At 30.1% G+C, this 20,663-nt stretch overlaps 2 protein-coding genes across 3 annotated transcripts in view; one reads left to right on the top strand and one right to left on the bottom strand.

The window, feature by feature from the left end:
* Positions 1–919: 919 nt before the first annotated feature.
* Positions 920–1,813, bottom strand: Fadd (fas-associated death domain protein). Its single transcript, XM_065504287.1, has one exon. It carries the CDS (start codon positions 1,742–1,744, stop codon positions 1,007–1,009), a length of 738 nt encoding a protein of 245 aa, XP_065360359.1. The 5' UTR covers positions 1,745–1,813; the 3' UTR covers positions 920–1,006.
* Positions 1,814–3,443: 1,630 nt separating this feature from the next.
* Positions 3,444–20,663, top strand: part of LOC135953223 (uncharacterized) — a 58,695-nt gene continuing 41,475 nt past the window's right edge. The window contains exons 1-2 of one of the 2 annotated variants that reach the window (XM_065503004.1): positions 3,444–3,461; positions 4,539–4,838. In XM_065503004.1, coding sequence (XP_065359076.1) covers positions 4,750–4,838 — 89 coding nt within the window. In that variant the 5' untranslated portion in view covers positions 3,444–3,461; positions 4,539–4,749. Of the gene's footprint in view, positions 3,462–3,561; positions 3,577–4,538; positions 4,839–20,663 lie in introns of those variants that run through there. The other variant, XM_065503005.1, reaches the window with a different exon arrangement.

Here is a 20,663-nt window from a genome sequence, read left to right as displayed (position 1 = left end):
AGCAAAGTTAAGCCGAAGCTTCGGGTTTTTTAGTGCATCTGTAGCTCCTGAGACCATATTATCGAGCACTTCTTTTTATAGTTAAAAGACTAGTATCTATTGGAATATCAGTTCTTGGCTCTCTGGGAACTTTTTCGATCTTTTCGTATAATTGTGACTTACGGTCTTCCTTCCCTATGAACAGTATGGGTATTGTCACTATTAACTATACGACATATTGTTAATTTGGGAACTGAATATTTTATAGAAATAATTTTTTGCGAAATAACATTACGAAAATCATTTAAAGTGTTTGATTTAAATACAGAATTGTATTTATTTCCGGACATTTTTAAAAAATAGGGTCGGAACTTTTAAAAGAAATAAAATTTAAACTTAATTTTTATAATTAAATGCAATTACCCAAATCTCTAAATATTAAAAAAAGAATGTGATTACCCTTATTCTTCAAAATTTGTTAGTGTAATTTTTAAATGAGTAATAAGAGTTGCAAATGTGTTGAACAATTTTAATAAATAATCCACCAAATATGCACAATTTCGATTTTTAATATAATTTTATTAAAAAGTGCAGGTGGTCATTGAATAAAATATGTAAAACAAAAGGATTACAAAATGAATATTTTTGCTAATAAAATATATTATTTTTCTATCATATTACTACAAAAAATTACAGTTTATAACTAACAAAGAATGTGTATTGTTTTCAAAAGTCCAATATGCAAAACAATCACCCTTATCGTGGTTGGCGTAAACGTCATACGCCTACGACAGTTTCGTACTAGATTGGAGATAACATTCAAACTGCTTATTTAATCTAGTACGAAACTGTCGTAGGCGTATGACGTTTACGCCAACCACGATAAGGGAGAATATTTGCATTTGCGGCAGTCCGTGTATCATATACAATTTCAAATATATTTTTTTTTACATATCAAATCATTTAATATTTTGGTACACTCAATAATCAATATCACTTTTATAAAATTCGCCCCCAATCATCCATGCTAATGAGACATTATGGCATCTACTTTACGATGCAAATCTTTGCGACGACAGTTATCCAATGCACGGCATATAAGTCGTAAATGGTCTTTGGGATCTATGGAGTCATCTTCTTCAAATGATTGAAAAAGCTTATAAACGCGCGTCTTTAGATCGCGATACTGTATTTCAATATTGTCCATTTCACCCTGACGTACTTCCAGCTCACGTCCAAGACAACGCCAATCAGTTCCAATATCTCCTGCTACTAGTTTATAAACGGCTGCACGTTTCTCTTTGGTCAGAACTTGAGCATACACTGCTTCTTGTTTGTTTTTATTTACAGTTGGAGGTGGAGCAGGGGCATAATTCGTACTACTTATCCCACTATTGAAGCCATTGCAAGCTGCATTTATATTCAAGCGAGTAGCACACTCATGCGACAAACGAATTTCACGATATTCATTATAAGGCTCGGCTGGCAATAGCTCCTTGGGTACGTGATAATTCATAATGACTTCAGCTAAGGAACCACCATATTCATCGGCGATTTCTCGAAGTGGTTCAATGTTGAATTCGGATAATGCGTCATGTCGTTCTAGGCAATCAATCAAGTCATCCATAGTGTGTATGCGGTACATGTTCCGGGCGGAGCCAATATCACGCCGAAACATATGTTTTAGATCCTCCAGATTATCCTGCGCTGTTGGATCATTTGCAGCAATGCTTTTTAAGATTTCAAATGTTAGTGGTTGTCCCATTCTGCTGGTTTCTTTCGTTGCACAAAATATTGTAATTTTTCCGTTTTTTTTTGTGCAGTCAACAAAGGCGAATTTATAGAAGGTTAAGCCAAAACGACATACAAAATGTACAAGAACAACAGATACTTTGTTTTTGTTAAAAGATAATTGAACTGTCAATATTGTGTGTTGTTGTTTTTGCTTTTTGGTTAGTTGTATTCTTCGCCTCAAAACACATAAGTGAATTGACAGTTCAAACATCTAAACAAGTGAATAAAAATATATACAGCTATTCTTCGATAAATTCTTTGCTTGCAGTGAACAATGATAATAATTTAGCTATTTTCTCGCAAGTTTAGCGATTTTGAAAGTCATTTATGAGACAAAAAAGGAAGGAGATTTTAGAAATAATATTTTTGGCGCATAAATATATTTTAAAATCATTTCCAATAACAAAATACAAAAGATAAAGATTATTAAATATCATATATGTATTTGAAAATTTTAGAAATCAACTTTTAGACCACTTAATTTCAGGTTATTCATATTGAAACTATTTAAACCTTTGTATATATCGCCAAATGTTAAAAAATTATTTAAAATTGAATCATTTATAAGTTATTGCGAAAATTGTATGAAAAACTAAATATTATTTCAGTCATTTTTAAACTATTTATATTTTTCATTAGTTAGCTGATATTGAAGAAAAAAGTTATCATCACTTATCGAATCTCAATACAAAGAAGAAAATCCCCAAGTCGTTGAAAATTTATTGACGGCGTTATTATACCCACATTATGAAATAAAATAAATATATAGCCATTTTCTTTCAACATAAATTATTTTTCACCAATTTTTTTTCATTGTTGTATTTTGGTTTTATAAAAATTGTTTCATATTGTTGGGAAAAACATGACCAAACTTGGAAAGGAGATTCTATGAATGTGATAATATAAATGCAAAATAAATATAAATTTTTATAAAATCAAAATACAACAACGAATTTGAGAGGTGAAAAATAATTTATGTTGAAATAAAAAAAAATTAAGAACGATATTTTTATTCAATCTACAAATTATGTTAAAATCCTAGATCTAGTATAATATATTTCGCATATAATTTATCGTTTTTTAAAATTATTTGTGTAATTTATTATCACCTGATAAGAAAAAAAAGTTAAAATAAAAATTTTGTATGTCTAACTTAAAAGTAAAAGATGAATAATTGCTTTTAATTTTAAGTTAAAAATTCGCTTGAGTGAAATGATAGTTAAGCCGAAATATATTTTAATTTTGATAGAAAATATCAGTAAAATAAAATAAAAATAATTCATAATTTTTTTAAGTTTATAGTTTGACTTTTATAAACTTAAATCAGTATAAACAAATTTTGCTTAAAAAAAAATTATTTAGACTTGAGGTCAATATTTTTATTAAAACGCTATATTCATTAATTATTCTATTTTGTTATCGACAATATTAAAGTTTAAACAATAAATTTATTGATATTTTAAGACTCACCCGGTTGTTTGTTATTTATTCCATCCAATGACAACAATGTCAATATTCATTTTACAAACCACAATTCATTTCTCCCGTTGATTCGCTAAATTTCCATTCATTTGTAAAGAGTCGTCAAAACGGTGCGTGTGGTGTTAAAAAAAACGAAAGGAAATATATAATGAATTTTTGTTTCAAGTGATAATAAAAATCTTAAATTACAATTAAAAAAGAAATATGTAAATAAATTAGCATTAAAAAGATTTATAACAAAGGCACACCACACAACATTATTAAAATAAAGAATTATGTATTTTTACACGGCAAAAAAATTCTTTGTTGAAGAAAGAGAGAGTATGAAGAATATTATTTTGACAATGCATAAATATAAGATGTGTGTGTGTGTTTAGGTTTTTTTACATATAAATAAAATCTATTTTGTGTTTTAAGAAAATCTATATTTATGATTAATATACAGATATTTAAAGTCAAAAATCTATTATTTAGATTTATAGAAATTTGAAAACATTTGGTGGGTGTTGTTCTTTGCATATTGGTAAATATTATATTGTGTGAATTTTACATAAATTTCATGTACGCCCTTTCTTGCAGACATTATGCACAAACACACGCATGTTGTAAACATACACACACTTCCTTTGCTATGTACAAGAAAAGTGTGTAAAACAAATTGGCCACATTAAAGAAAACAATAACAATGAGAACGACAACATAAAGAAATGCAATGTGACTAAAATAAAAAATATATATACATACGTACATACATATATAGTTTTGATGCGTTATTTTGTAGTTGTTGGTTTTATTTTATTGTGTTTATTTTCTTCTTCTTCTTACAATAATTGATAAAAACAAATCTGCACAAAATTATTTATATACATTTTTATATCAATATGTGTCTATAAATGTATATAGTGTAATTATTATTGTTGCTTTGTTTTGTAGACAGAAATCCACCACAAGCTCACATACTAATTTTCCCAACATTTTGCACAAAACAACAACAACAATAGAGTAATTGCTTGATAGGCAAAGAAAATATTGGAAAAATCCAATAGAAAATACATTAACAAAAATACCAGCAATAAAAATTGTAGTGAAAAGAGAAACAAAACAAAAAATTATACGAAAATACGGTCATGCCAAATGAAGTGAAATCAAAATGGCAAAGAAATTAAATAAAAAAAAACGTCATCAAAATCCTCTTTCGATAAACTATTAAAAATATGGACAAATTTCGTTTAAAAAAATCCTTTTAAAAATTAATTTATAAAGTGTTTTTTTCTCTCTTACAGTGCAACTTTTAAACAAATAAAAAATTTTAGAAACAAAAGAATTTTAACAACAATTAAAACATGAATGAATGAATTTTATTTTAATATTTGCGTTCCTGTTTTAGATTTGATTTCTTTTGTACAAGTTTAATTGTGAAATAAAATTAAAAAAATAAACAAAACCAGATATAATAATAATAAATTATTGAAGCAAGAGAAAACATAAACAACAATGCCCTGCGATAATACAACAAAGAATTCTTCAGACATTGAACATGCCGATTGGAGTACTGGCACTACTAGTCAACCTTATAATGTTAGGTAAGTTATTTATTTTTGCTTTAGTAATAAAACAACTATATATATATTTAAACAATTAGTTTTAGTCACGTACCTACAGAATCTATAAAAAAATCTAATTTTTCTTTATAACCTCAAAATTGACAATTAAATTAGAACCAGTTTCTAATAATTTTTTGGTCAATGTTCAATTGTGACCCCTTAATACAGTGAGCGAAATTATGTTAACATTATTATAAAAAATAAATAAAACAATTTGAATTATTGTTTAAAGTTTGTAAAGCTATTGTTATAAAATGTTTCAATTTGTTTCGAAACATTTTATTGGCAATATTTTTGTAATATATTTATTTGATTCAAACATTCAGTTACAGAATCCTAGCAAATAGGCCATCATCGGTTTTAATTATACTAAGTAATATGACTTCCACTTCCAATCATGATGAAGGGCATACAAAATTAATGTTTAAATAAATTTATCTTCGAAGGAGTCATATTAAACAAAATAAACAATAAATATAAAATCATTAATTGAACTTTTGCTGGAATTTGTATTAAATGTATTTAAAATAATATATTGCTTTGTCTTATATTTTTAATTAGTGAATATTTTCCTATAATTATCAATTAATAATGTTTTATTTCCGATTATAAAAAATAATTACTATTTACAAGTTATTAAACTAAATAAGAATCTTTATAATATTGTAATAAACAAATGATTCTAAAGTACAATTAAAGTATATTAGCACTACATTTATATTTTTAAATTTATGTAAATATTTTTAATCTCAGACTTTTCTTTAGGTTTGAGAATGACTTGATATGTTTTAATATTTGTTATCAAATTGAGAAAACGTAATTTATCAAAGGGGTTATCGTACCCTCGGTTTTCTGAACTTTATGATAATAACAAAATTATGACAAAAATGATTTTAATATCAATTTGCACACAAAAGTTGTCATATTTTCAGATTTTGTTATAACCCAATAAGACCCAAACCAAAAAAATTCGAGCACTTGTAAATTTTGTTGGAATGCAAATATAATTATGTTTTAAACTTGAAAAATATTTGAAAAAATTAAATATGTATCTTTCAAACAAAAAACATACGGCTTGAATTTATGTTTCCTTTTTACTGTAGAATGCTATTGATATTAATTGTAATAGAACTGTGTATAATTCAATTGCTTGACTATAATTCAAGGCTTGAATTGCACTTGCTTTCAACATGAATTCCAGTAAAAATGCTTATTGGAATATTGTGATCCTTACAATGTTCCGAATACGGAAATTAAATCAATATAGTTTAGGTTTGAGAATTTTTAATTCTTTGTAATATTTGGATCACAGAAAAGCAATTAAGAAGCAATAAATTATGGAAAATTAATAAGATAAGTTTATCGATAAAGAGTAGGTATCTAAAAAAAACAAGTTCTGTTTGTGCCTACCATAGGTCTAATATAGTGTTATCTTGAATTCTATAATACATAAAGCAATTTATTGGTCTTTTATTTAAAGTTTGTAACAACTTATTTAAGATTAAAAATACATTTTTAGATTTTATTATAATTTTCAAATTACTGACCTGTTAAATAGTCTTGAATACCAATGACAACTTTAATTAAGACCTTTAAAATCAACGTAATTAAAGAAAATCTACTCTATGTTAACTAAAAAGTTTTAAAACTAGCCATTTATTTTCAAATCAAACAATCAATACTTTTTTTCACTTAAAATAAGTGTCACCTTAAGTGCAATCTATATAAAAGTAAATTATATGTATTATTTTTTTTTCACACAAATTGTTATACACAAAATAGAAAAAAAATCTAAATGACCATTGACAAAGTAATTAATGAAATGTAATGTTGATACATGTTCAATTTCAAAAGAAAATCAATAAACTAATGTAAAATTTTCCATCATACCTTCAATGTTATTATTATTTTATTAGTTTTTACTGTAACCTTACAATTTAGTTGTAGTCAAAACAATAAATTATTAATGCAACCAGATAATTAAAGTAACATTGTTGGGCATATAATTAGAATAGTTTAGAAAAGTGATAAAATGTCCAGACGATAACCTCAACCACAAATAAGGGAGAAGGTTGGATGGCTTCGGAAATCAATGCAATTGAATTCAATGAAAAACAAATTAAAATCTATAGGAAAAAATTAATGGAACGATTATGGTTGACAACAAAGGACAATGACACATTTCTTGTCATTTATAATACTATTTTGTAAATTGACAACGATTTGTCCCAACACAGCGTCATATGCGGGAAGCTTTGCTTTACTTCTTTAATTTGAAAAAAGTGCCGCTGAAGCATAACGATTGCTCACAAAAGCTTGAATGTGTTCTATAGATTTCAACGTGCGATAGATTGTTTGTGCAGTTCAGAATTGGTGATTTTGATACAGAATTATTACTTGCGATGAAAAATGGATTCATTACGATAATAGTAAGGGTAGGAGATCATATGTGAAGAGATCATATATGGTGCTGAGGTAATTCTCTGTATTTGTGGGAGCAAAAGCGTCCTATCTATTATGAGCTGCTGAGATATGACCAGACCATCACAGGCAACCTGTACCAATCGCAACTGATTCGTTTGAAGCGAGCATTGGTCGAATATGCGGCTAGCCATGAACCCGTAATGTTCATAATGTCATATCTTGGCAACATGTTGCATTACCTGTTAAAAAGTATTTAGAATGAAATGATTGGGAAGTTTTGCCTCATCTGCTTTATTGTCCAGACCGTGCAACGTCGTATTTCCGGAAAACGTAGTCCATTTCCTGACTTTCGGTTGATACAGTTACGGATGAGTTGACAATAGTGGACCGATAGAGATTAGGTTCGTTCCAGATCGAAAATCTAATTGTGGCGGAAGCGAAGAATGCAGTTGTCCTGCCGCTCGTTAGTAGGGCGTAATAAGAGATGGTAAAAGATAAATCTTCTAGTTAACACTCTGATTCCCCTCGTGATACACAAAATATCCTCAGATGTCGCATTTACTAATACTAGCTCGTACGGTGACCCCTTATCACCCCCATACTGGTTCTTAAACTGCAACTGATTAGCAATAACAGTAGTCTGGTCTCTAGCATGAGCTTCAAAAGAAAGTGGGTGCTAATTATTTGAACCAAACTGTAAGGAATTTTATATGAAACTGTTTTTTTGGTTTCAAACGCTTTTATGATTTAATCAAAATTATTTTTAATAATAGCAAAAATTACCTACTTTGTATTTTGCTATCTATCGTACTTTCGGACATTAAACTACATAAACAAACATATCGAGGGCCTATATTCAAAACCCTCTATCTTAAAAAATACAACTTTTCAGCAGAGCCAAAAAACTGTTTTTTTTGCGTATTACTTGAGTTATTAAAATTCGGTATTCTACAATATTTTTTTAAAGCACTACTGAATCTCAGAAATTATTCGGAAAAAAATTTTGAAAATTATATATTTGAAAAGATAGAGGGGTTTGCATTCGGAAAAAATTAATTGTATAAGATAGAGAAATAACAAAAGTGCAAATAAAACAGTAAAAAAATATGTTTGTTATGAAATTCACACCATAGATGAGGAGTCATTTTCGTGAAAATCAAAGATAGAGGGTTTTGAATATATTCCCTCGATATTTTAGTTTACATATGGAATTTTTTACAATTATTTTGCAATTATTATTAATATGCTAATTATTTAAATGTCATCATTAGAAAATAAAAGGACTTTTTCATAATAAAATAATAAAATTTATCAAGGTTGTATAAACAAAGATTCCAAAGAATTTATAATTCACTGTAATTTAGCAAATTGTGTGTACATTATTATTGATTTCAATTAAGAAGGTCTATACAATATCTCACAAGTCATTTGTCGTTAAAAATAATCTTTATTTAATTTGTTGTCTTCTATCTTTCTTTTTTATCAATTATTCTATTTAATTTCTGTTAATCAAGCTGATAGCAAGTGTTGTTAATAATTATTTATTTGTACTTATTTTGGAAAAAAAAATATTTCTTTGTTTTGAGACTTGGGATTTACTCATTTTATCAAATCGTATGGTTGAACCCAATGAACGTTTGTATAAATATTTACAAAATTGCACACACCCAGGAGTGATAAGTTTTTTTTTTACACAAAATCAGTCAAATATAAGTATTGTATATGACTTGTGTAAATTGAGTAGGTGTTTGAACAGTACAGGATCAAGTTGTTGCAAAGCTACAGTTATTAATAAGTATTTGTATATGAAATTAACATTTTTAATTCTTTATTTTATTAGGGTAATGTAGTCTGAAGGGGAAAGCATTTAAATAAGATTTCAGTAAATTATATGCAGTTATTAAACCTAAAAAATAAAACTGACTGGTAGCTGTGTTGAAAGGGTACTGCTTAATAGGTGCGCGTGCAATGATATTGAACTCACGATTACTGTAGGAGTTGTCAATATGAGAATGATGGTAATTTTGTGAAGCACATCCTTTTTCTTCCCCGATTATCCCTGACCTAACAGACCTATATATATATGAATATTTGAAAGATTGATAGATTAATTTCATATAGCATCAAACAGTATACGGATATGCACAGGTGCTGATTGGGGTACCTAAATACGTCGTTTACCAATGATTTAAAGTAACCTCATAAAAAGAGAACCATGCGCGTTAAATTGCAAGGTGTAATTTGCCAGATGTATCGCGAGTGGAATCTCATATCACCGATGTTAAGACCACCCATTTCTGAACAAAACTATTCTTGCAAATTATTCTTCCAAAATTACTCATCTGGTAAGAAGATTATTCTACTTACTTCTATCTCCACAATACTTTTTTTATCTCTTCCCATCAATTCTCCGGTTTTCCTAATGAATCCAATCTAATTTCACTCCATTTTCTCCTTCTTATAGCCAATTATAAGCATCGCGTTGGTTTTCTTCGAAAATATTCGACGAATACTAAGCAAGAGCTTGTTTTTTGCGATTTGATCTTCTGGATGGATTGGGTTTTAAGTCTGCTGTATGCGACAATTTAAATTTTAAGATCATTCCTTTCCTAATAAGCATTTTTACTGGAATTCAAGTTGAATGCAAGTTTACTTAAAGCCTTTAATTATAGTGAAGCAATTGAAATACAGTTGTATTACACTTTATTTCAATAGCATTCTCCAGTAAAAAAGGAAACATAAATTCAAGCCATATGTTTTTTGTTTGAAAAATATTTAATTTTTCAAGTTTAAAACATAATTACATTTGCATTCAAGTAAAATTCCAACCAAATTTTCAAATGCTTCAATTGTTTGGGCTTTTGTGCTTACTGGGTTGTTAAATCAAGTTCCATGTGTTATGGGATATCCTTATTTTCCAGATGGATATTTTTACTTCAGCTATATTATTAAGAGCGAAGCATGTTTCTTCTCACCCATTCATATAGCATCCCTTATAGCGGCTACTACTATATTGCATTGTCCTCCTACAACACGCCTGTTCAGGCTTCCTTAACTTGAACTTATGGATTCTATAGGGTATTCATGGTTCGAATCTACGTCTGATCTATTTTTGTTTCAAATACCCAACAGTGAAGTTCTCCATCGATGACGAATACAAATATGTATTTGATTTTTTGTTTCCATTTGGGGATGTATATTTCACATTATATTCTTTACATCCCTTTTAGTAAAAGAAACTTTCGTGTTGAAGTATTCATATAGAATCAAAACATCTCGCTTAAAGTTGAAGCTAGTTATTTATAGAAGGCGACCTTAACACTTTTAGCATCATCTTATTACTAGTATTGCCAGGTTGCATTTTAAACACTGTACAATCTAGCTGGACAAGCATTGTGGTATTGTAACATTGTGTTGTCATCAAAATTGAGTGATGTAGTATTGTATTTTCTCTTGAGGAAGTTTCGCAAATCGTTTAAAATTCAGATAGGCAGTTGATTGTTCCATCCTTTCGGAATTTTTGTGGACTCTAATTACAAAAGTCAACCGAGAATCACAACCAGAATCGCTGTACCGTCTTTGGTTACTTATTTGATTCACAGCTACCCAATATACATTTATGTTTATTGGGTATTCCTCAATATGTAACCGCTAGAAGCGTCAAAAACGATATTAATCGCGATAATTTTCATCGTCGAAAAAATACGTTACACTCACTACTCTGGCATGCATGAAATCACACGGTCACTTTATGTGGATGCAATAAATTTTTACATTAAGATTCCCAATTCCTATAAAAGAAGAGTAATTGGGTGGTATTAACAGCTACGGTTATTTGTGACCACCGACTCAGAATTTCAGTAGTAATTTTTTATAATTTCCAACCGTTGCATGTTCACGAACTTCGAAATGTAAACCTTTAGTTTAAATATTGACAGATCATAACAATGTTTAATTAGCAATAAACATATTTTTTTTTCTTTGTATTCTGTATAATGTAAAAAATGTGTGGTGACCTGGAACTAGAAAAAAAGGTGTAGACCAGTTATATAAAGATCAAAGATATGCAAAGTCCTACAGAGGTACTAAACACTGCACTGCATCTCGTTCATATTGACCTTCACATAAAGGAATGACATTTCTATTGCATGCTTAATGCATCTGTATATTGAAGATCGAAGGGGGATGAGTTAGCCCAAATGGGATCTGCTTTAAATAATGTCAGTTGCAATTCCGTTGGGGACTATTAATGGTAGTGTCTTCAGGTACTTTACTTAAAGAGCTAAATCCTTTATGATCTAAGTGTGGCCTTGTTAAAACGGGGTCCTTTCGACTCTACTTCACTAAATTACCTGAAGCCATATTAGCATGTTAAAACTTATTCAAAGCTCTCAAAAACATTTCATGTAACCCTCACAGAATCTTATATTCTGACTATTTGCCGTTTAAATGATTGTAGAATTATTGCAATTAAGGTCATACTTAAAGCAAAAAAATATTGTTTCATTTTACTATATGCAAATTCAAGTTAAGTGTTTCACAATTTAACCCCATACTGTTTAAAAAATATGCATTGCTTTTACTGTAAGTGTCATTTGTATTGCAAACATATGTGTATCAAGGTGTTTATTTTAAAAGATAAATTACGACTAAGAGCCTTTACATTAAATGATCTACATAAATGCATTAAATATAGAGTAAAATCTGTAGAAATACATAGTAATGGACATTAAGAGTTTTAGCTTCATAAAGAAACAAATAATATCACTTGGGCAGTATACATTTTCATATTAAATGTATACATTTCCATAAAAAATATAATGTATGAAATTTTTTTGAGAAGGGATTTATAAAGGACTGAGATCGAAAAAATCTTAACATACATATCTATATATATAAAAATGAAATGGTCCATGTATGTAATGACATCACGTGAGAAAGGCTGGAGCGATTTGGCTGATTTTTTTTTATTCGATTCGAAATTTTTAAGAAATGGTTTGTAAAGAAAAAAAATCAAAAATTCCGGGTAATACTCGGAAATTTGTTTTGGAGTCCCCTAAAGTATGCAGTACAAATTTAGATATTTTATTTGCATATAAATAAGAACAGGCAGGTGTATGTGGGTTGGAGAAACTTGAAGAACTAACATTAGTATATAGCTACCAGGCGAAGCCGGGGCTGTCAACTAGTATGTTAATAAAAATGAAACCACTAAACTTAAAGATTTGATTTTTTTTGATTTGATTGAAGCGTACTCCTATGTAAACATCTCTTTATGTAAATTTCGGTATTTATAGAGCACTTTGTAACAAATGTTTGGCTTCTTTTGCCGCAACTACATATTGCTTGACATAACATGAACTTTTTGGTAAAATTGTCTGCTGAATATTGGTGAGATATTTGTAGACAGAAACTGTAAATAAAGGGTTGGCAAATTTAATTCTGATAAAAAACACTTATTTTAAATAACTAAAAAAAAATATATTCTAAACCATTAATTTGCCAAACATTTACAACTATACCTCGTAATTGAAATCAATGTAAACGTACAACCCATGTACTTTTCATTTGTTGGCTAATTTCCAACCAATCTGTTTTCGCGTGAACTCATTCTAATTTATAGTGTTAATAAAATAAAAAAAAGAAAAAATCAATTTAGTTTTTCGATAAGTTTGTATATGAAACAAATAAATGTTGATAAAAAAAAAACTACATTTTATTATTAAATTTACCACTTTTCAACAGCGGGCACACTTTAGGACTGTTTTTAAACAATATTTGAAGTGTTTTGGTGACAAATAAATATTTGCCCTACAATCATTAAGCTTGCCCCCTGCGCTTTTCATTCAAACCCTTTGGCCTCGTTTGCCTTCACAGCAATCGTTTGTGGCCATTATTATCAAAATATTTGTACAACTAAGTACAAAACTAAAAAAAAGCGACAAACTAAAACCCCCCATTAAATGTATTTTCTGTTGTTTTAATTTTATTTACTATCTCTGTTATTTGTTTGTTATTGTTAATAACTCGTAAATAATTAAGTGTTGTATTTCTTAGTTATACCCTCTAGATCTAGTGCTTTTTTCAGTTATTTCTTGATGATAAGATTATAAAATAATATTTTTTTTTCACACTTTATAAATTATAAAATAAGTATGAATGAATGAATGAATATAAACAACATTCGCGCAAAATGTTTAAACACAACAAATTCATTAAAAATTATAACTCTAGTATATTTTGTTGTCAAAACAAATCTATTTACATATTTGTTTATGTATTTAGTATAGATACATATACATATGTATGTATGTATTCTCTTATTATTTATATTATTAATATACAACACTTTTGTTGTTGTTCTTCATAAATAAACAAAAAAAGTTTAAAAAAGTACACACTTTTTCATTATCATACATTATGTGTGTGTTTTGGTCTCTCCCTCTTTTTCTCGGCATCTCGAAGACGATAATGAAATTTACAAAAGAAATGTTTAAATTTGAAATTTAAATATGCACGTAAAATAAAAAATCTTATAAAATAATTTGTCCAATATTAATTGTTGCCAATTCTCACTGAGAACTAAATTCTAAAAGCAAATATTTGAAATATCATTATTATAAAATCCTTATAGAGTAAAAGTAAATAGTATACACGAGTAATAAATCCGAAGAGAATTACAAAGCATAGTTCTGGTAGAATTGTGTCGGCTTACCTTTTCTCTATCTAGAATACTCACCATTTTTCTAAAGCCATGAATTATTTTTTCGACTTTGATGTTTTCTGGAATCTGTATTTCAGGACACTATTCTTACGATTGTAATCGGATCGTAGATGTTATGGAATAGTTTAAGTTCAATAGCTTCCTTGATTACGAAACAGAAATACTTAATAGGCACCAGTATTTCTGTTTCGTAATCAAGGAAGCTATTGAACTTTTACCACAGATCTTTATATGAATTAAACAGCTATTGAACTTAAACTATTCCATTACTTCCAGGATCCTTTTACATTTCATTAATTCATTGGAGTATATCTGCCCTACATTAAGTATGTTACTAATGAGAGGTACTAATTTTTTTGGACATACACTAATACTCCGGTTTGCGTCGCTTCGTTCTGCGTCGGTTTCGAAGTTGCGTCTTTTTAAAATTTCTGTGATTTAGATTTTGTTCCTGTTTCGTTGCATGGCTTCGAAGTTGCATAGCTAGTGCTTCGATTTGCATCGTTTTTGTTTCAGTTTGCGTCGCATGGCTTCGAAGTTGCGTCGTTAGTACTTCGATTTTCGTCGTTAATATGAAAATTTTTGTATTGAAAAATCTATTTTTTCAGCAAAAATTATGAATCTAGGAACCAATTAAATGAAAATCAATACAAATGTATGGAAAATCGTGTTTCGTTTTGCGTCGTTTCAGTTAGCGTCGCGTTTCTCCAGGCCCAATTAGCGACGCAAACCGGGGTATTAGTGTATTTGCTTTTGTGTAAGCTGTCGACTGACAGCGAAATGAACGAAGACCAGAGATGATTTTGTGCAAAATACATGACCTCAATCCATGCAGTCGATGTGAATACTGTATTATGGAAGGATAACAAATGTGTCCGCCCGTCATCGACATATGTAGGTATTAATCGTTTCAGAAGAACCAATTCTGTCGAAAAACAATCAAATGTTCATCGGTATGATTGAAAGCAGAAGAATTTCATCGAAATCAACTGTCCTCAAATTATTCGAGAATACAATGATCGCATGATGGGTGGAGTAAATGGTCTCATGGATGGTCTCCTGGTTCGTTACCATATTTGGGATAGGACTCGCAATATTATGATTAGGTTGTTGGGAAAAGAGCTGCTCATCAAGTTGCTGATGTTCGGTTCGATGTTGACGATCATTTTCTTGTTTAAGTGGAGAGAAAAGCCACAAAAAATGGTTCAAACAATGTATCACCCAAGTCGTTTATAGCTACTTGAAAAAGAACTGATTGACTTCGTCGAAAATTTTGACGGTCCTGCCGGTCGGCGGGTTAAGATCACTTCAATTTTCCCGATTTAATCAATCTAACAGACAAACTGTTAGCAAAACCAAGAATTTTGCTAAAATTTAAAATTTTGGTTAAAAAAATTTATTTCATCGTTGTTTCTTTGCCACTGCTAACAGTAAGTGAAGCGTTCCTTTTGTTATAACAGGTCTACTGTCGTCAAAAATTCTTTCCTGGGAAAAATTTCCCATTGATACAGCTACCGCTGATCCTTGACGAGTGACTTTCGAGCCATTCCGGAGCGAAGACCTAATTCACTGCAACAGCTAGAAAAATAAAATTTCTATTCAATCCACGGAATGAATTAGGGTAGATTGGAGTGCTTAAAATATGGGGGGTGTTGATATATACCCTGAAACATGAGAGGCATTATTTGTAGGTGGTACTTTATATGCGGCATTAAAACAGTAAATTCATTCAGACCAGTATTGACGAAACGGTCGCAGTAGAATCTTTTCGGCGTCTGCATAAGGCTCGGGACGGTTTCAAATCAGACATTCATACGGGACATTCAGCTGTTAAGAACTAATGCGATTAAATGGATCCTGCACAAACTTCTTGTGTATGCTTTCAACCTACATCTTTTCGGCTTCTGCATAAGGGGTAGCCTACAAATGAGTAATGTCGAAATTTGGAAGTTCCGATGACATCCAAAGAACTAGAGTTGTGTCGTTCATGAACGAAATCATCCAATTTACCGATTTAGTCAACGTGACTATAAATACAAAACCGTTTCGAATACATGTATTTTTGTCAGTATCTGTGATACCTCGAAATATAGTTGCTGAATTTGTCGCACAATTGACTGATCTGAATCGTTAAAACGAATGATTTCGTTTATGAACCACACAACAGTATTAGGAACTGTTGCGTTACCATGTTGTGATCAATGATCGGTTGAACAATTGTCTCTTCTTAAAGAGTGCGTTTAAACGAAATTTGAATGCAATATGGTGCGGCCCTCAAGGATTTGTTTTGAGGTCTTTGAGTTTATATCTCGCAATTTGTGCATGATTGTAGTGGCATATACATATAATTTAAACAGGCTTTGGAAAGAGTTTATAATTGTTTCTATTTCGCAATTTGTGCATGATTGTAGTGGCGAGTACATAGGACTTAAAAAGGCTATCAGAAATGGATCCCAAATTGTTCAGGTGCGCTGTTGGAATTGGAACGCCATCGATTACGAAGACTTGGTTGAGTTTTGCTTCCTTCATCAAGGTGGTGACTATTGTTGCATTTGACTTTGTTGGTGGTAACTGAAGGTTACGAGCAGTGAAGAAATTGTGGATTTTTTGAATTTGTGGAAAGTTGAGTCTCGTCGCCATAAACTGCAGTCTTTGTGTTGGCATTAGGGGTTTAATGATGTAGACGTTATGCTCTAAACCCTGTTAACGACTGCCGGACTGTCAAATAATTCACTATGCATTAGCTCTTATTGTTATGAATTGCAGTCTGCATGATGTCCCGGAAGATTTTGGCGTTGATGACAGTGGCGAAGGTATTCGACATGTCAAGCTCCACCAGAATAGTACCTTTACAAGATTTCTGCTGGTTTATACTGAGTGCAATCCAAGGTTATGGATATGCGATTAATGCTGTGGTGGAGCTACTGGTACTAGATTGGTCAGCTGGTAGATTAGAGGAGATTTGAGTGTCTTTGCGTCATGGGACATGCGGTTGAATCGTTGAAAAGTATATGAAAAACTTACTTCGGAACACTATACATATTTTGATCCCGATAACATTTAAATGCAAGGTGAATTTTACCATTGATATTTTTATACCCTTCACCTTCGTGATATATATGTTTGTCATTCCGTTTGTAATTTCTACATTTTTCATTTATATTCTGGATCCTTATAGATAGCGGAGTCGATTAAGCCATGTCCGTCTGTTAGTTGAAATCAATTTTCTGAAGACCCCAGATATCTTCGGGATCCAAATCTTCAATAATTCTATCAGACATGCTTTCGAGAAGTTTGCTATTTAAAATCAGCTAAATCCGTCCATAAATAACGGAGATATGAGCAAAAAACCGGGACAACCTCGATTTTATCTATATATGGACAATATGGATATCTAATGATAGATATTTCAAAGTCCATTGTAACGATGTAGATAAGGCTATAGTAAGTTGGACCTACAATGGGTCAAAATCAGGAAAAATATTTTTTGACCCGAATTTTTTATTCATCAAAAAATTTTTTTTAAAAAAAAAAAATTTTAAAAAAATTTTAAAACAACTTTTTTTTAAAAAAATTAAAAAACAATTTCGAAAAAAAAAAATTTGAAAAACAATTAAAAAAAAAAAATTATATTATGTTTACCTAAAAATATTTAAAAAAATAAGATTCGGCACAGCCGAATATAGCTCTCTTACTTGTTTAATAATGAATCGGGAGAACAAGATAAATGTTTTTATACAAAATGTACAAAAATTATGTTGGTGGGATGTATATACGGTTCTGCACAGCCGAATATAACATACTTACTTATTATACCCCTCACCTTCGTGAGAAGGGTATATATAAGTTTGTCATTCCGTTTGTAATTTTCACAATATAATTTTCCGACCCTATAAAGTATATATATTCTGGATCCTTATAGATAGCGGAGTCGATTATGCAATTTCCGTCTGCTGTCTGTTAAAATCAACTTTTCGAAGCCCCAAATAACTTACATACACGATGCATACATCAATATCTCCGGAATTCTTTCGGCTCGGTCCACAAATGGCTGAGATATAAGGAAAAAACCAGGACAACCTCGATTTTTTATGATAGATATTTCAAAGACCTTTGCAACCACGTATATAAGACCATAGTAAGTTGGACCTAGAATGGGTCAAAATCGGAAAAAATATTTTTTAACCCGAATTTTTTTTTCACCAAAAGTTTTTTCGCTAAATATTAAAAAAAATTGAAAACACAAAAATTTGTTTTTTAAATTTTTTAAAATTTAAAAAATTAAAAAAACAATTCGAAAAAAATTTGTTCTAAAAAATTAAAAAAAAACAACTTTGGAAAAAAAAAATAAATTTTGTTTACCTAAAAATATTTAAAATTTTTATTTTTAAGTATAATTGTTGAAGGGTATATAAGATTCGGCACAACCGAATATAGCTCTCTTACTTGTTTTTTTTATGTTAATCGGTTTTGTATCATTTGATATGTGCTACACTGTTTTTAATTTGTATTTAATTAAGTGCCATTTGTTTAAAAACTTAAGAGCTTAGATTATAAATCCGTAAAAAAAATTAAAAATAAATTATTTTTTGTTTTATAAAAAGCAATATTAGTGATCTCACCGAATATTTACCGTAGATATACTAGGGTTTCTAATCTCAGGTACGTAGCTGTTTCATAACGAGAAAGTTTAACAAATAAAACAACAATATTTTGTGATTAATATATTAGTTATAATGTATTGTAATTAGATTAATTTACTCATGATAAGTCATCAATGAAATGAAATCATTATCTGCAAGCTTGTGACATTTTTATATTTTTAGCACAAATTGTATATATTTGGTAAAATTTTTCGTCTAAAAACCCTATTTTAATAAACACTACACAATATTTTTAAAATAATAGATTCTGTAGATCATAAACAAACAAATTGTTTATTTTAAAATTCTGAATTATTCCTAGCAAATAAAAAAATAACTACATACAAGTAAATTAATCATATATTAGAAAATTAAGCGTTTCTTAACAAAATATTTGAATGGAATATATATAGAAACAAAAAATGTTAAACAGTTACCTTGATTTAAAATAATGTAATTAACAGCGCTGTGATTTTCAAGGAAATTAATTTTGACCGAATCAGATGATTTGCATCAAAATGGTAGCGATTTTATGTTGCATATTTTGCATTTATGGGCATATAATTAGCATATTTTAACATTTTTATTGCAAATTTTAAAATTTTTAAAATGTCTTTATTTTAATACGAGTGTGGGTCATAAATTCCGTGACTTTTTTAATGAAACAAAGATTTTGGGTGAATCATTTTATTTTTCAACAATGGAGACTTTGAGCTCTTCACACTTTGTCCAATGTTTCTCCAAATTTGTTATCCATTTCAAAAAATATGATATGTCTTGGTATTTGTTGTGAGATGATTTCATCGTTGGAGTCAAATCACTTTCCACCGAGCCATTTCTTCAGGTTTTTGAACAAGAAATAGTCACTCGGACCTAAATCCGCAGAATAGGGCGGAATAGCCAGCATTTCGTAGCGTAATTTATGGATTTTTGCCATGGAAACTGAACATGTGTGTACGTTTTTGTGCACCCTATTTTGAGCAACCGCGGCAGCCATCTTGCGGAAAGCTTTGTCATAACCAAGTGATCATTCAAAATTTAAACCTCTAAGCCATGTGAGATGTCTATGGCTTCCTCAACCTCTCGTACTTTCAATCTTGGCCAAAACCATATCGTGATTTTTATACCCTACACCACCATAGTGGGGAGGGTATAATGCGTTTGTGCAGATGTTTGTAACGCCAAAAAATATTAGTCTAACCTTAAAGTATACCGATCGACTTAGAATCGCTTTTTGAGTCGATTAAACGATGTCCGTCCGTCCGTCTGTTGGCTGGCTGTCCATGTAAACCTTGTGCACAGAGTACAGGTCGCAATTTTGAAGATATATCGATCAAATTTGGTACATATTATTTTTTCGGTCATAAATGTTTAATTTATATATGTATCTACACAAATTTCTCTCCAAATAAGTTTTATATATACAAAATTCATGTCATTATATTTTGTTACGATCGGTACATAATTAGTCATAGCTCCCATATAGACCCGCTTACGAAAATCACTTTAACGTGCATAAATCGCATAAAAATGTTGGTATACAGACAAAATTCAACACAGTTAACTCTAATGTAAATCACACACATTTCATGGTGATCGGTCCATAATTGGTCATAGCTCGGGCTTGACCGACCATACTTTATTACTTGTTTCAATTGTTTCTGGTGTATAGACCTCAACCTCCATCTTCGGCATCTTCCGTGCTTGTTCGGGCACAACGAAATTCAATAAATCACTTTTATATCATTGAAATTTATGGCGCAGAGAATTTATCAAGCTTAGAGTTTTTTGAGTGATGCTTAATTAGCAGACGAAATTCACTTTTTTTCCAATTTCTCAAGTCACGAGGTAGTCTGCAATCAATGGCTGTGAAACACAAACTAAATCTGGCAGTAGTCAACTGACAGATGCCTGTTGACAGGAGCAGTGTTGCCCTTTCAGCTAAGAGCCAGGAAATTAAAAAAAGTCTCAGGAAAGTCGTATTCACAAAAATATGCAACAATAGAGCTCAAA

The sequence above is a fragment of the Calliphora vicina genome, chromosome 3 (assembly GCF_958450345.1).
Source record: "Calliphora vicina chromosome 3, idCalVici1.1, whole genome shotgun sequence".
In the NCBI taxonomy this organism is placed as follows: domain Eukaryota; kingdom Metazoa; phylum Arthropoda; class Insecta; order Diptera; family Calliphoridae; genus Calliphora; species Calliphora vicina.
Note: the sequence above shows the minus strand (reverse complement) of the source record. Positions and strands in the feature narration are given on the sequence as shown.